The sequence below is a fragment of the Mytilus edulis genome, chromosome 2, assembly GCF_963676685.1.
Source record: "Mytilus edulis chromosome 2, xbMytEdul2.2, whole genome shotgun sequence".
Taxonomy (NCBI): Eukaryota; Metazoa; Mollusca; class Bivalvia; order Mytilida; family Mytilidae; genus Mytilus; species Mytilus edulis.
In genome coordinates this window covers 45,619,694-45,633,270 of record NC_092345.1, presented here as the reverse complement: position 1 = coordinate 45,633,270, position 13,577 = coordinate 45,619,694, and the positions used below count along the sequence as shown (strand labels likewise).

Genomic DNA, 13,577 nt, shown 5'->3' with positions numbered 1-13,577 from the left:
GATTTAATTTTTAAGCTTTGTTACTTTTTCAACAAACTATGATAATTTGGTGTACGCAGAATATATCAGATCCTAAAATTGAATATTATATTATATCATAATCCGAATTATTAACTTACCATTTAACCACATTATAGTGGTATGTATGACATAAGTTTGATTTGTCTTTTGAGAATTGTGTCAAAGTGATTGGGACTTCAAAAGTATGTTAATTGCAACCAAGGAATACGGACAATGCCATATTTATAAATGGTTTGGCATTCCATATTCCAATATCTTTAGTACTCGACAAATAAGTTTCAGTTCAACCTCAAAAGACGATTGTTATTAAAAAGCACTTTTCATCTTCTATTTTATTTTGAGGTCAATAATTTTAAATTGGGTCACAACCAAGCAGGAGTGCCTTCCAACTCGCATCTAAATATTTCAATTGTAAACATTTTTTTGAAAATCTTATTTTTTTTAATTTCAGGGGCTTTCAAATTATATGACCTTGATAGTGATGGTTATATAACACGAGTAGAACTGTTAGATATAGTAGATGCCATATATAAAATGGTGGTATGTATTTTACAAAAATAATGATTGCTATATATAAACACGAGTAAAACTGTTAGACATAGTAGATGACATATATAAAATGGTGGTATGTATTTTGCACAAATAATGATGGGTATATAACACGAGTAGAACTGTTAGATATAGTAGATGCCATATATAAAATGGTGGTAAGTATTTTACACAAATAATGTAATTTAAGGTGGTACCTAACACTACAGGGAGGTAACTCTGTAAAATCGGCTTACCGTTTTAATTAGGTTGCGTTGTTAAGTGAATGTCAAGCTTCTCATTGATCAAAATTAGTGTTTGTCAAACTGCTATATAACCTGTGTAATATTTCTGATAAAATGGTTGGTTAATTTTTTTTTAATTTTTTTTTATATTTTTCTCAAACGGTCATAGTAAATACTTTTGTCAAAATTTTATTAAAATTAAACGAGCCAAATTAATTTTAGTGAAGGTGTTGGGTACCACCTTAACTAAGTATTAGATATTATAAAAAAGAAGATGTGGTATGATTGCCAATGGGACAACTATCCACAAAAGACCAAAATGACAGATGCATTTATTCAAGAGTAGCCTCCCCTTTCTTCTCCGTTCTCATACTTCCTATCTACCTTCTCCTTTCTCCTTATCTTCTTGGCTTGCAACGTGTATTATTCTTACTTCTTTTCCAAATGTGTTTTCCCTCTTTCATCCTTTCTCCTGACAATCTCTTTTGTCGATATAAGTTTATGGATAGTTTGACTTTTTGATTGGAATATTACAATTTTGATTTGTACCGCGACAGCAATTATCTTATCCGCTGGACAGTTAGACGTTATTCAAAACTTTTATCATGATCATTTAGAATACATTTAAAAGCATATATAACGCTCTAGTATCTGAAATAAATTGAAAATACTTGAAGATACGCAAAACATACATTCGTATCCATTTATTTACACTATATACATTACATGAAACGAGGGTCAGAATAAATAATTGTGATACAGCTGATTCTTAAGTCGTTCCTATTCATATGATTGTGAATTGACCACAATTGAATAAATGGCTGTTTGTGTTTAACGACACTTTCAGCACTCTTTACATCAGATTGGCGACCTGTTGTTATTATTGAAGGAAGCCGTTGAGAACCACAGGCATTCGGCATGAAGACTGACTTTCCTAGTAATTTGAAATTGCCACCAGCGGGGTTAGCACTCACCTTAGAGTTGACAGCCTAATGATCACTGTAGATAACTACTTTGTCGACTCGGCAACCGTGGTCCCTCTTGAACAAGAAGAGAGTTATCACTTTATTTGCACTTTACATGCAAATGATAAACGACACGTTAACATACAATTTCTCCTTTGGCAATACAAACTTTATAGATATTATAGACATAATTGATGCTACCTGTATTACTGAAGTTAATGATGAAAGATGACATCAATTGTTTGTAGAACTGGCTTCATTTGATATGACAAACCTCATCATATGATAAAAAAGATGAAATGATAGTAAGAACATAATCCCACTAGCCAACTGAAGAAACGAAACACACTACTGCATTTTACATATTTTTTTGAAACTATATATTCGTGTGTCTTAGGTAACTAATTTCCCTTATTTGGCAAACCCTTCTAATCATCTACGAAATTTGAATTAAATTTCTCAAAAGTTTGAGATACCACAAACTAAACTTTTTAATTTTTGCTTTGATCAGACTTGTTCTTCTTTTTTTTTTTTTTATATATGATACATGTGAATTAAGATGAATGAATAGACATGTTTGTTTCGAGTTTTTCAAAGAGAGTATTGAAAGATAGGGATGGAGGTATGAATGAGTTTGGTTCCAATCGTTGTTTGATCAATAAAAGGAGCTGCAGATGGTGTTTACTTCAAATAGACGGCAACTCAACAAAACAATAAAAAGATTAACAAATAAGTCAACATATTAGTTGTCTTCAGCAGTAGACACGTGTTTACACATTGTGGCCCTAATTTTGAAACCCTAAAAAAATATTATTAAAAAACGACCACTTAACACTCATAAAGATATCAAAGGAGACATACGCATATTCTCAACCGAGTTCATTAAAATTACTCCTACAGTACTTTCCGATTATAGCTACGCTTCTTGAAATAAGTGACATAAAACGGTGCAAACTTATAAATCTCTACTAATTCCGTTTCAAGAACTTATTTGTTTCTATATATAGATCGTCGGCATATTTAATATGCATGACTTTTCACACCAAAGCAATAGTTTTCTGGGGAATTTAATCGACACTACCCTTAAGGTTGTTCCTGTGTTATTAATTTAAATTGTTTTAAGACCATTATAGAACTATTTACACATTCTCTAAAACGATCTGGGTTAAAAGCATAATTTTTTCCCACCTTTGTTCTCTTAAACGATCTAGGTTAATAACATATTTTTTTCCACCTTTGAAAATTTTGAAAGTCTATAAAATGGAGGAAAACTCCTCAAGTAATTCCATAATAGCAGGTGCACTACTTACACAACTGGAAAAATCATTATGTAAATATTCAACGTTTGAACAATCTTTCTATGAAGTTTAAAGGTCGCGTTTGAAATTTGTATTTGAAGTCGCTTACACAAATTAGGTATCAACTTTCCAGAATTCCGTTTTATTCCCAACCACAAATATTCTTATAAATCTAGCCCTTTGCAACTGAGATTTCACAGTGTTTCTTATGTTATGTTTGTACACTATTGTTTTAGGTTTGGGTGGTGTGAGTGTTTTATTGGAATATATTGGGTTTTTTTTGGGTTTTTTTTTTTTTTGGGGGGGGGGGGGGGTAGAGTTTAAAATTCACAACTGTATTTTACTTTGTGCTTTCCCAAGGGCTTTATTTGTATTTGAATTTTCACATTGATTTGATTTTTAGAATTTGATACACCAATAACTAAAAAACAATCTTTTTCAGGAAATGTTTGCGTAACGATATTTAAAACACAAAATTAGTCGTCATTGGTATTCAGAAATTATCTCTGAAGACAAACTAATGAAAAAAAATAAAAAGTTGAAAGACTTTTACAAAAATGGTCTAATCATCCATTACCCTATCACTCACACTCTTTAGTTTTCTACGTTGTGTCATGTGTACTATTGTTTGTCTGTTTGTCTTTTTCATTTTTAGCCATGGCGTTGTCAGTTTATTTTCGATTTATGAGTTTGACTGTCCCTCTGGTATCTTTCGCCCTTCTTTCACAAGTCGGCCGTGTAGCTAGCTAGAAAAACAGGTTTAATCCACATTTTTTCTATATAAGACAATATCTGTATTCAAATGTCAAAATCAAAAGCTCAAACACATCAAACACATCAAACAAATGGATAACAATTGTCATATTTCTGACTTGGTAAAGGCATTTTCTTAAGTAGAAAAATGGAAGATTAAACCATGTTTTAAAGCTAGCTAAACATCTCACTTGTATAACATTGGCATAGTATTCAATTATATTGACAGCGATGTGTGAACAAAACAAACAAAGTTGGAGGCTGGGCAATGACCAATGAATGTTATTTGCTTTTGAATCATATAATATTTAATGGATTGTTGAAACAATTATTTTTTGGTAATCATACAACATCAATTGTTTATACAAGTTCGATATTTAGCATACGAATCATACAATTTCGCATCGTTTATATACTAATTATTTCATAAACAGGACAAATAGAGTGGAAATTAATTTAAAGGTCAAGAGAAATTATGTATATAAAGATATCATACTGATATTGGTTGAATTTTGTTTATTTACAGGGTAACATGGTAAAGTTACCAGAGGAAGAAAATACTCCAGAGAAAAGAGTCAATAAAATTTTTGACATCATGGATAAGGTACGTTTATCATTGATGCTTGTGTTCAGATGAAACTAACATTTTGATATATTTACTATAGAAAAAGATAACCTGAAACAGAATATGAAAAATCGAACTTTCCGATAACTATAGAGAGCTTTAAATAATCAGTTCAATTTTTTGTTACGCATATGTTTTCCTCATATGCTAGACAGGGAAAAGGTTTTAACCAATCAACTGAACCAAATATGTATTCAAGAATTTGAATAACATGTTGAAACGCTTATTGTTATGCTAAATAAAGAGAATTATTTCAAATCAAACACATTCAAAAAAACAATATAGAACCTTAATGCGCAGCTGATACGAGAGGAAATATAAACTAAAAAGAAGTTTAAATGTAAAACAAAGTAGTACTTTACGTCGTAATCCGCATTTCAAATCCAAATATATAGCTACTAGAATAATAGATTATTTAAAATGAATAAATTCACCATAGATACCAGACTTCAAAGTGTGTACGCCAGTCGTGCTTTTATCATAAGGCTCACCAGTGGTGCTCGAATAAAAAAGTAAGAAAAAGTGCCAAATAAAGTCGAGGAGTATTGAGGAACCAAAATTTCGAAATGTTTTGCAAAATACAGGTACGATCATCTACTCCTGTGGTTGCAATCCTAATTATTTCCAAAAAAACACAAAAAAACGGTATTATTTAGAAAATGTGTAGGACACACTCACCTCTTTCTGATCGATGAAGTCTTTATTTTGATACTTAAATATGCCATTATGAGACCAATCTTATAACTTGAAAGCAAGTGTTCCGGTGATACCATTTGATTTCATTCACAAAGTTACACTCTTCGATGGATTGGTTGTTGTTTGTTTATATGTCCAGTTGTAAATGTTTATGTATATTGGAGAAAATACATTACTATTAATCGAACCAAGAACATAAAAATAACGAAAGTGAAACTGAGATTGGACGAGTTTTATAATATAAATTTTATTTGCCGTTTTTTTATTTTCAGAATAAAGATGATAAACTATCATTTGAAGAGTTCATAGAAGGATCTAAAAAAGACCCAACAATAATTCAAGCACTGACTCTGTATGACACACAAAATAACTCAAGCTAGGGGTAAACAAAACCCTTAATATCACAACCTCTCAATGAGAACCATCTGTATGTCTTCCAAAACCATGATGATAGATTCATTGTAACACACTTTGGATGAATGTGACTAAGATCGAACCCGATATCTGAGTTACCATGGAAACAGGACCCCTTTTAAAGTGGAAGATCAAAGAAACGCTTTCTGTACACAGACAGCGTTACTTAAACTCGACTGTTTTCCGATCAAATTTTTTAACTACTGTTTTTTAATTTTTATATTTTGTCGATATTTGTCAGTATCAAAATTTAACTGTATATCATATACCATGTACCCACAGATTATTAGGCAGATGTAAAAAAAAAAAACTAAATGTACATGTATAAGATTTTACAAACTGATACTTGTTTCCAAATATACCTGCTAAAGTAATTTGTAGTAGTGTAGTCATCCAGGCCAATCATCTGGATACAATTAGTACGATGTTCTTGTTATGTACAAGATTTTTCATTAAAAAATAAGGATAAAAGTATTTCCGATTAATAATCAACGTTGTTATTGAATCTGCAGACATTATTAAAAACAATACATCCGAAAGAACGCGCAGACAATTCAAAAGGTCAAGGTCAATTGTAAATTGTAACAGAATGTTTCAGCTCAGTACGTAGTTATTAGTGTTAATTCAAGAGAATGACTTCAACATAAACTATTACTGCTGTGATATAGCTCAAATGTAAATCTAACATTATATATGCTTGAATGTATTTTAAGTTTATTTATTGTCTAAAAAAACATATTTGACTGAACTGTACCCATTTGTTTTCAACTTGTTTGTATACTGTAACAGATCATTTTAATCAACTTTTAGGTTGGTGGCTTGTCTTCTTTTTGAAAATAAAATATTTATGAGAGAGATCGCATCTGGACTTGGAGGTTTTCAGTTGCCAACCTGGATATGTTTAATACATAATAATTTTCCTGCTAGATATATATTTCAAAAATAAAAAAATAGAAACTGAAGTTTCTTGTTTAAATTTTTATAAACAGAAATTACTCCATAAATGTTTAATCAAGTAAAAGCTTAAATGGTAAGGGGAATAAATAACAAATGTTTTCAATATTATACTCCGCTTTGTAGTTGTCATTGTTCCCCTTATTTGTTCGATCGTTTGTCAGTTAATTCACTATATCTGCATTGTAACCAAAAAAAGATTTAATTAATGGAATTATTGAGGAATCATTAGTATTTTTTATCCCGGGTGCATAACCTGTTTATTTTTTCTTTATCCGAGATTTTGGCCTTTAACAGCAAAATATGAACCTTGCCAATATCTCAGAAGGGGGAAAACATTTTGTTCGGCACTTCAATAACAATGACATAATTTAATAATAATCCTGGTACTTTTGATAACTATTAATAAAACTTTCGTAAAATCTTATCTCTTTGTTGCATTGTCCATTTCTTTTCTTTTTTATCTGACTAGATTGTGATTTTACACAGCAAAACAGAACAAATTAAAATGTGCTATGAATTTGTGAGCGCTGGTGATAGTTTTGTCTAGTGCTTTTCAATATAATGTACAATGTATATGAAATTTATCAAAGGAAATCATGACACAAAAATTATCATCCACATAATTTGGTGTTTGATGTAACCAACCAGGATTTTTCATTCATTGAAAAAAATAAATAAATCCTGGATTGTATTTTAAACATTTCTTACACCGAGGGATACTTGAAACATATTTGTATTTGATTGTATGTTGAGATTCTTATGTTGAAAGGGAGATAACTAGAATTCAACACAAGGTTAAGTCTCATATGTTTTGTATAAATTATGAAGTGAAGCCAGCCACCTATAAAAAACTCAGAACTTGCGACATTTAATATAGTTAACTTTAGTATCTGACATATATCTCACATAGAATTTCATATAGTGCATTTGTAATAATAGGTTTAATGGGATTTCTTTATGGTAAATGTAAACGGGAAATAATCTTACCTAAATTATGCTTCTTCGCCTGATAGAAATCCATTATATATATGATACTGACATTGTACGCTATCATAGTATTTAAGTATACATTATGTATAAGTAATGTTGGACTACAATGTCTAGTAACAGTATAAATATATACCATAGATGACGTAATTGAACATTTATCAATCATTGTATTACAATGCTCATTTTCTCGATGTTATGTATTTGTTTATTTATCTTACACCTGTTTGTTTCCCAGTATATAGAACATAATTATGCAAGATGTATTTTATTTTATAAAATTGTTGACATTTTTCACATATTTTTTAATATATTACTTATGTTGTTCATGGCGTGTTTCCTCACTCAAATACAATTTTTGAAATCCGTCTTTTTATTGTTATTTTTGTTTTATTCTTATAAAAAACATGATGCAACATCAAACAGGAATCAGGAATTAGGAATAAAACAATTACAGTTATATAATGGAGATCTTTAATCTTGAGATAGATAAAGATATCAACTCAAGACATGTAAAAAAATGTAAATAATTTATATACAGCTATTCAAAAATTGACATAACGATTGTACCAGAAAAACCGGAATCTTCTTTTGTTTCTAGCCTAAAAGTACAGTCAGTGAAAGTCTTCAAAACTTTTGCGAAAAGTTTCTTTTCCAGTGCAATCACATTTGGGTTCTTCAAACTGTGGAGACTAAAAATTCATCAACAATAAAACGATTTGCTCTGCCCCCTAGGCCAATGTCTCAATCTTAAAAGAATGATCTACTTTATTTTACTAGAACCAGTATTTCTTCTTCATGAATGATAAATGCATTTACCAGTCACTATTTATTGCTGTAGATAGACAAAAGTATTCTGTTTAAAAACAACTTCGAAATTGGTAATTATTCTAATGCCAAAATATTCTCGACACCATACTTGTTAAATCGATTGGTGTTCAAGCGGCATAGTCGTTATTCCACAGCATAGTACAGTTGTGCGTTCCTGATAGCCAACCGTAGCTATTTTCATTTGAAATCTGACTTATAATAAATCTTCTCTAAGACAAGAAGGAAAACAACTTACAAAATCCCTTGACTTCATATTTGGATATACATAGGGTTATCTAGCTTTTTTCCAGTTTTACCAGGTTCTACAAAACAAGTCAGAACTATGAGTTGTTATCCATTTGTCTCATGTGTATGAGCTTTTGATTTTGCCATTTGATTACGGACTTTACGTTTTGAATTTTCCTCGGAGTTCGGTATTTTTGTTATGATGCTTTTTCGTCATGAACTAAAATGATACATATTTTAGAGAGTGCATACATTACATTGATTCATGTAACCCTTAAAATATTTAAAGCAAGACGAAGCCTGTTTCGTATCTATATTTTTTCTTGAAAATATTGACTATGGAAGTTTGAAAACAAAATTTCGTGAAAATACCATGATTTTATTTTTTATTTGTTAGTGTTCTATCCTTGAGTTTTTATAAATCATATGGGATTTTTAGAAAATGGGAAAAAAAACGTTGCTTTCACGCTACATTTTTGGTCGAATTTCTCTAAAAATCGCCAAATTTGGACTAAGACCGGAGATAATTTCGTTGTCTACGTTCAGTATCCTCCACCTCAGGGTGTACTACGATACTTCAAGGTGTTAAAAAAAAACCCACATCTACGGATATGAACATAGATAATTTATAATATTCCCATAAACAAAAGAAATATATCATATATTTCAAACATAATGTTATGTTTATTAACATTGGATTTCAAATTAGCGTATATGCAAGGTCATTTTTAATAACACAAACAATCGATTGAACACTATTTCTATAGCCATTCTTTTAACTGCTACTGGTAGAGGTAAAAATAGATTAAATTGTAAGAGGAAGTAAAAATTATTGGAAATTCACAAGGCAGAGCCAAAACGAAAGTAAACATGGATATTGATTTGGTAAGTTTTATGCAGGTTCAAGACAGATGGAAGAATCTAAGTTATACCAGACTCATAAGATTAAAATTAAAGACAAACAAACAACACCATGTCAAACGATGAAATAGAAAACATACAAACAAGATTAATATTTATACTATGAAAATACATACAAAAGTCAAAACCGTGCAATATGAACCCCATAAAAACCGAGCTGATCTCAGGTGCTCTGAAAGGGTTATCAGTTCCTGCTCCACATGTGGCACCCGACATGTATATCTTATAAAATACGTTGATACGTTATATCAAACGATTATGCATCAAATGATGGCGGATTTGTAATTTAAAACTATTATCGAACCATAACGTCAACATGCTCAATATGCAAAAACAGTTAATTATGCAAGTTACTGTTCTAACTGTTTACTCAAGAAAATAATTAAGGTTCCATTATAGTTATAATATAGTACACTTCATAAACATATAAACTTTGCCTGTATTTTTTTTTAACCTTTAATGAATAGAGTCCTAATAGTTATCAAAAAGTACCAGGATTATAATTTAGTACGCCAGACGCGCGTTTCGTCTACATATGACTCATCAGTGACGCTCATATTAAAATATTTATAAAGCCAAACATGTACAAAGTTAAAGAGCATTGATGATCCAAAATTCCAAAAGTTGTACCAAATAAGGATAAGGTAATCTATGCCTGGGATGGCATATTCCTAAACTATGGAAGCATTTACGCTCGTTTAAACATACTTAACATTATATATACACATTGTGTTAATTATAAAAAAAAACTTGAAAGTGTTATGTTGTGCATTAGATGTAACAGTATTCGTCCATACCAATTTTAAACAAATTAAGTCGTTCTGCAGGCCTCCAGACTTTTTGGAAAATGTAGTGATCACCCCAAGAACAGGTTTGGCCAAAACATAACAATTTCAAGTTTATTTAAAATATAAACAGTATATATATGTTACGTATGTTTAAATGAATATGTATCGAAAAATCTAAGTGACAAATAGCTAACAATTGTAATGTGGAGTAATTCAAACCATTGTCACCCTATGTTTCACTTAGCAATAATGTTCTACAAGGAAAACAATAAGTTAAGCATCCATTATTATTCGTTGAGTTGATGGATCATTATGATGACAGACAAATATGGTGTGTGCCTATGTTAGTGTCGGAACTTTAAATAAACAATGATCAAAGCTCACTTTAACGTTACTCTTGTAAGATGAACTCTTTTGTTAGAAAAAGCGCCGTGAAATATAGTATTATAACGCTTTGCTTTTCTTGGCTTTTGAAATGTACTATATATACCAAGTATAAAGCAGACCAATTATCGCTTCAAGAAATTACTTAATTTTAGTGATATCTAATATATTTCTTTTCTAAGTGTTTGAATAATTTATTTTTAGAACTAACCATGACATGAGAATAGGATGGGAAACAGTAAATCAACAATTAACACAGAAAACTACACCGCCTCTGACCATGACAATAAATTGACGGAGGAGAACGAACAGTGCATTAACAATGATGTCATAATTTGTCATTCTACCATCGAAAATGAAGCAAAAACAATGGTTGATTCTGCAAAACTTCCGGTCGTCTATAATGAAAATTTGCATAAATTAAATGATGATTTAGAATCAGCAGGTCAGGGTGAAAAACGAGCATCACATGAAAAAGAAGGCGATGTTTTTAAAACTTGCAGTTTACAAGAGGAACAACAACAAAAATATTTGCAAACACAAGTATTGAAAGAAAAACATGAAACATCAGTTGCAGAAGTACAAGATAAAGACCAACCAACTGATCAAAGAACTATTTCAAACATTGTCTCGCAAGAAAAGACAAAAACAAATAATTCAGGAGAAGACAACGATGAACAAGAGTTAGAACAGATAAAACAAACGACCCAACATGAAACCCTGCAAGTAACTGATAACGAACACCCAATAAGTAACATAAATAATCAATTGTTCATAGACGTTTATCGACAATGCCCGATATGCTTTGAGAGCGCCTACAAATGTCCAAAGCTACTCCCTTGTGGTCATACATTTTGTCTTCCGTGTTTGAAGGATCACGTCAGAAACAGACTTTCAGATGAGTCTGTCATTTGTCCAATGTGTCGCTCGAATATACACATTCCTGGTGATGGAGTAGAAGGATTTCAGGAAAATTATTTCGTTAGCGCAAAGAATGTTTTAACTTGTGATGTGTGTCGTGAAAACATGAGTGAATGGCTCTGTAGTGAGTGTGATAAAAGTATGTGTTTAATTTGTCGAAAGGGTCACAAGTGCAAAAAGTCTGCTTCAAAAGGACCAAGAGATTTGTTTTCGTTGAGCATCGTCAGTGATAGTAGTGATACAGATTCTGATTCGTCTTCGCATTCTGTAAGGTCAAATGCGTCTTTACCTTATTTATTCACACAACCAATGGCACCATGGACACAAATTTTGGTTACTGAACATGCCAGTTTTAAATTAGAGGAAGACACATGTTGCAATGGTGTTATACCCGTTTCACCAACCGAAGCTTGGCTTTTTATAACTAATGAAGAATTGGAAACCTGTTCTTTTGGATTATATAACAGCAACGGTAATATTTTAAGAAATGTTGACATACAGCCATCAGCGTATGGGTTTGCTGTTGAGCAAACAAATACAATCCTGGTTTCATTTGCTCATGAAACTGTCGTTCGTCGTTTCGCAGGAAGTGAACCAAATATCATAATATCCCCAAGTATATTTCACCCTGTAGGTATTGCAATTTTCCCTGATGATTCAGTTGTTATAACAGGTTTTGAAAAGGACAACGTCACAGACGTTCTACTAGGTTGTGTTAAATGTTTTATGCCAGCCGGGGAGGAAATATGGAACTTTAATACGGGGTATGATATCGTACCGATGCGAGTTTGCGTACTGGGGAACGATCTTATCTGCCTATCTTATTCGAACAATCATTTTGTTGATGTTCGCTTGAAAGATGGAAACGTAGTTGGCAAATATAATGGCAACGAATCAGATGACGACGAATCGTTTACACCTGTTGATATGTGTATTGGATCTTATAGTAACAGACCAGTTGTCTTAGTAACCGATAGTTACTCAGACACCATTCACATGATTTCGTACGCAGCAGAATTCGTTGGACTTGTTCTTAGGTCCCCAGTTTCAGGATCGTCGGGATTAGGAGAACCAGGGGCAATAGGTTGTGATTCCGATGGGAAACTTTGGGTTGGACAAAGAGATAGTAATGCAATTCATATATTTAGTGTGTGTAAATATTCAAATGTAATGCAGTAATAAAAATAGTGGAAGTTAACATTATCAAAACCTACATTAAGCTCAGTTTTACTAATTAAAGGAATATATATTATTATATTTTTTGTGTTTTTTTCCCATTAATATTGTACATGATTACAAATGTGACAAACTATTGAAAAATGTTTTGACAATGCAAAACATTTTAAAAGCTAGACAGCCGTATAAAAGTAATTTAAATAGTATTTTGGAAAAATTAAACTTAAGTTTACAGACCTGCACAAGATATACCAAAGAAACTTTTCTTTTTTCGAATTATGAATATGATCGTGTGTTCTAGTACCTCTTTGTGATCGTTTATGTGAATAAATTATTTATGAAGATGAATGAAAATAAATGTGAATGAATACTTCACTAAGCATGCTAAGAAAGTAATCAGAAAACACAATGAATTAAAAAACATTTTACAGTTTAATAACATTTGTTCTTGACAATTCAGAATGTATTTATAATTCTATATAAATATTTTCCCTCCGGTTTATATGATCCGTTCATCCTATTGACTCTTAAAATTCAAGAGTCTATCTAAACATGAGGGTACATTACATATGGCCTTCCAAATACCGTTTCGATCCCTAACATCATTGAAGAGACATTTATTGTCGAAATCCGGATCTGGTGTACAAAAAAATATTAACACCTTATGTTTGTGGCATAACATCTTAGCCACTAGTTAATTGTTTTCTGTTTAGTATTATTAAAGTTATATTAAGATCCATTTTGTTACATCTTGTGATCAATTTTATTTGGCAATCGCCAATGGCAGTCATCAGGGTTAAAGAACATCAGTTGTTCGACCTCTTAGTCAAATTCGTTTTGTT

At 31.3% G+C, this 13,577-nt stretch overlaps 2 protein-coding genes across 2 annotated transcripts in view; both read left to right on the top strand.

Annotated features, from left to right (window-relative positions):
* LOC139512259 (neuronal calcium sensor 1-like) overlaps nucleotides 1-7,857 on the top strand; it is a 34,847-nt gene extending 26,990 nt beyond the window's left edge. Inside the window, exons 6-8 of the mRNA XM_071299756.1 lie at nucleotides 473-561; nucleotides 4,337-4,414; nucleotides 5,404-7,857. Of these exons, the coding sequence (XP_071155857.1) occupies nucleotides 473-561; nucleotides 4,337-4,414; nucleotides 5,404-5,511 (275 nt within the window). The 3' untranslated portion in view covers nucleotides 5,512-7,857. The remainder of the gene's footprint in view (nucleotides 1-472; nucleotides 562-4,336; nucleotides 4,415-5,403) is intronic.
* A 1,502-nt stretch (nucleotides 7,858-9,359) lies between these two features.
* Nucleotides 9,360-13,093, top strand: LOC139512256 (uncharacterized). Its single transcript, XM_071299754.1, has 2 exons — nucleotides 9,360-9,430; nucleotides 10,843-13,093. Exon 2 carries the CDS (start codon nucleotides 10,867-10,869, stop codon nucleotides 12,736-12,738), a length of 1,872 nt encoding a protein of 623 aa, XP_071155855.1. The 5' UTR covers nucleotides 9,360-9,430; nucleotides 10,843-10,866; the 3' UTR covers nucleotides 12,739-13,093.
* The last annotated feature ends 484 nt before the right edge of the window (nucleotides 13,094-13,577 follow it).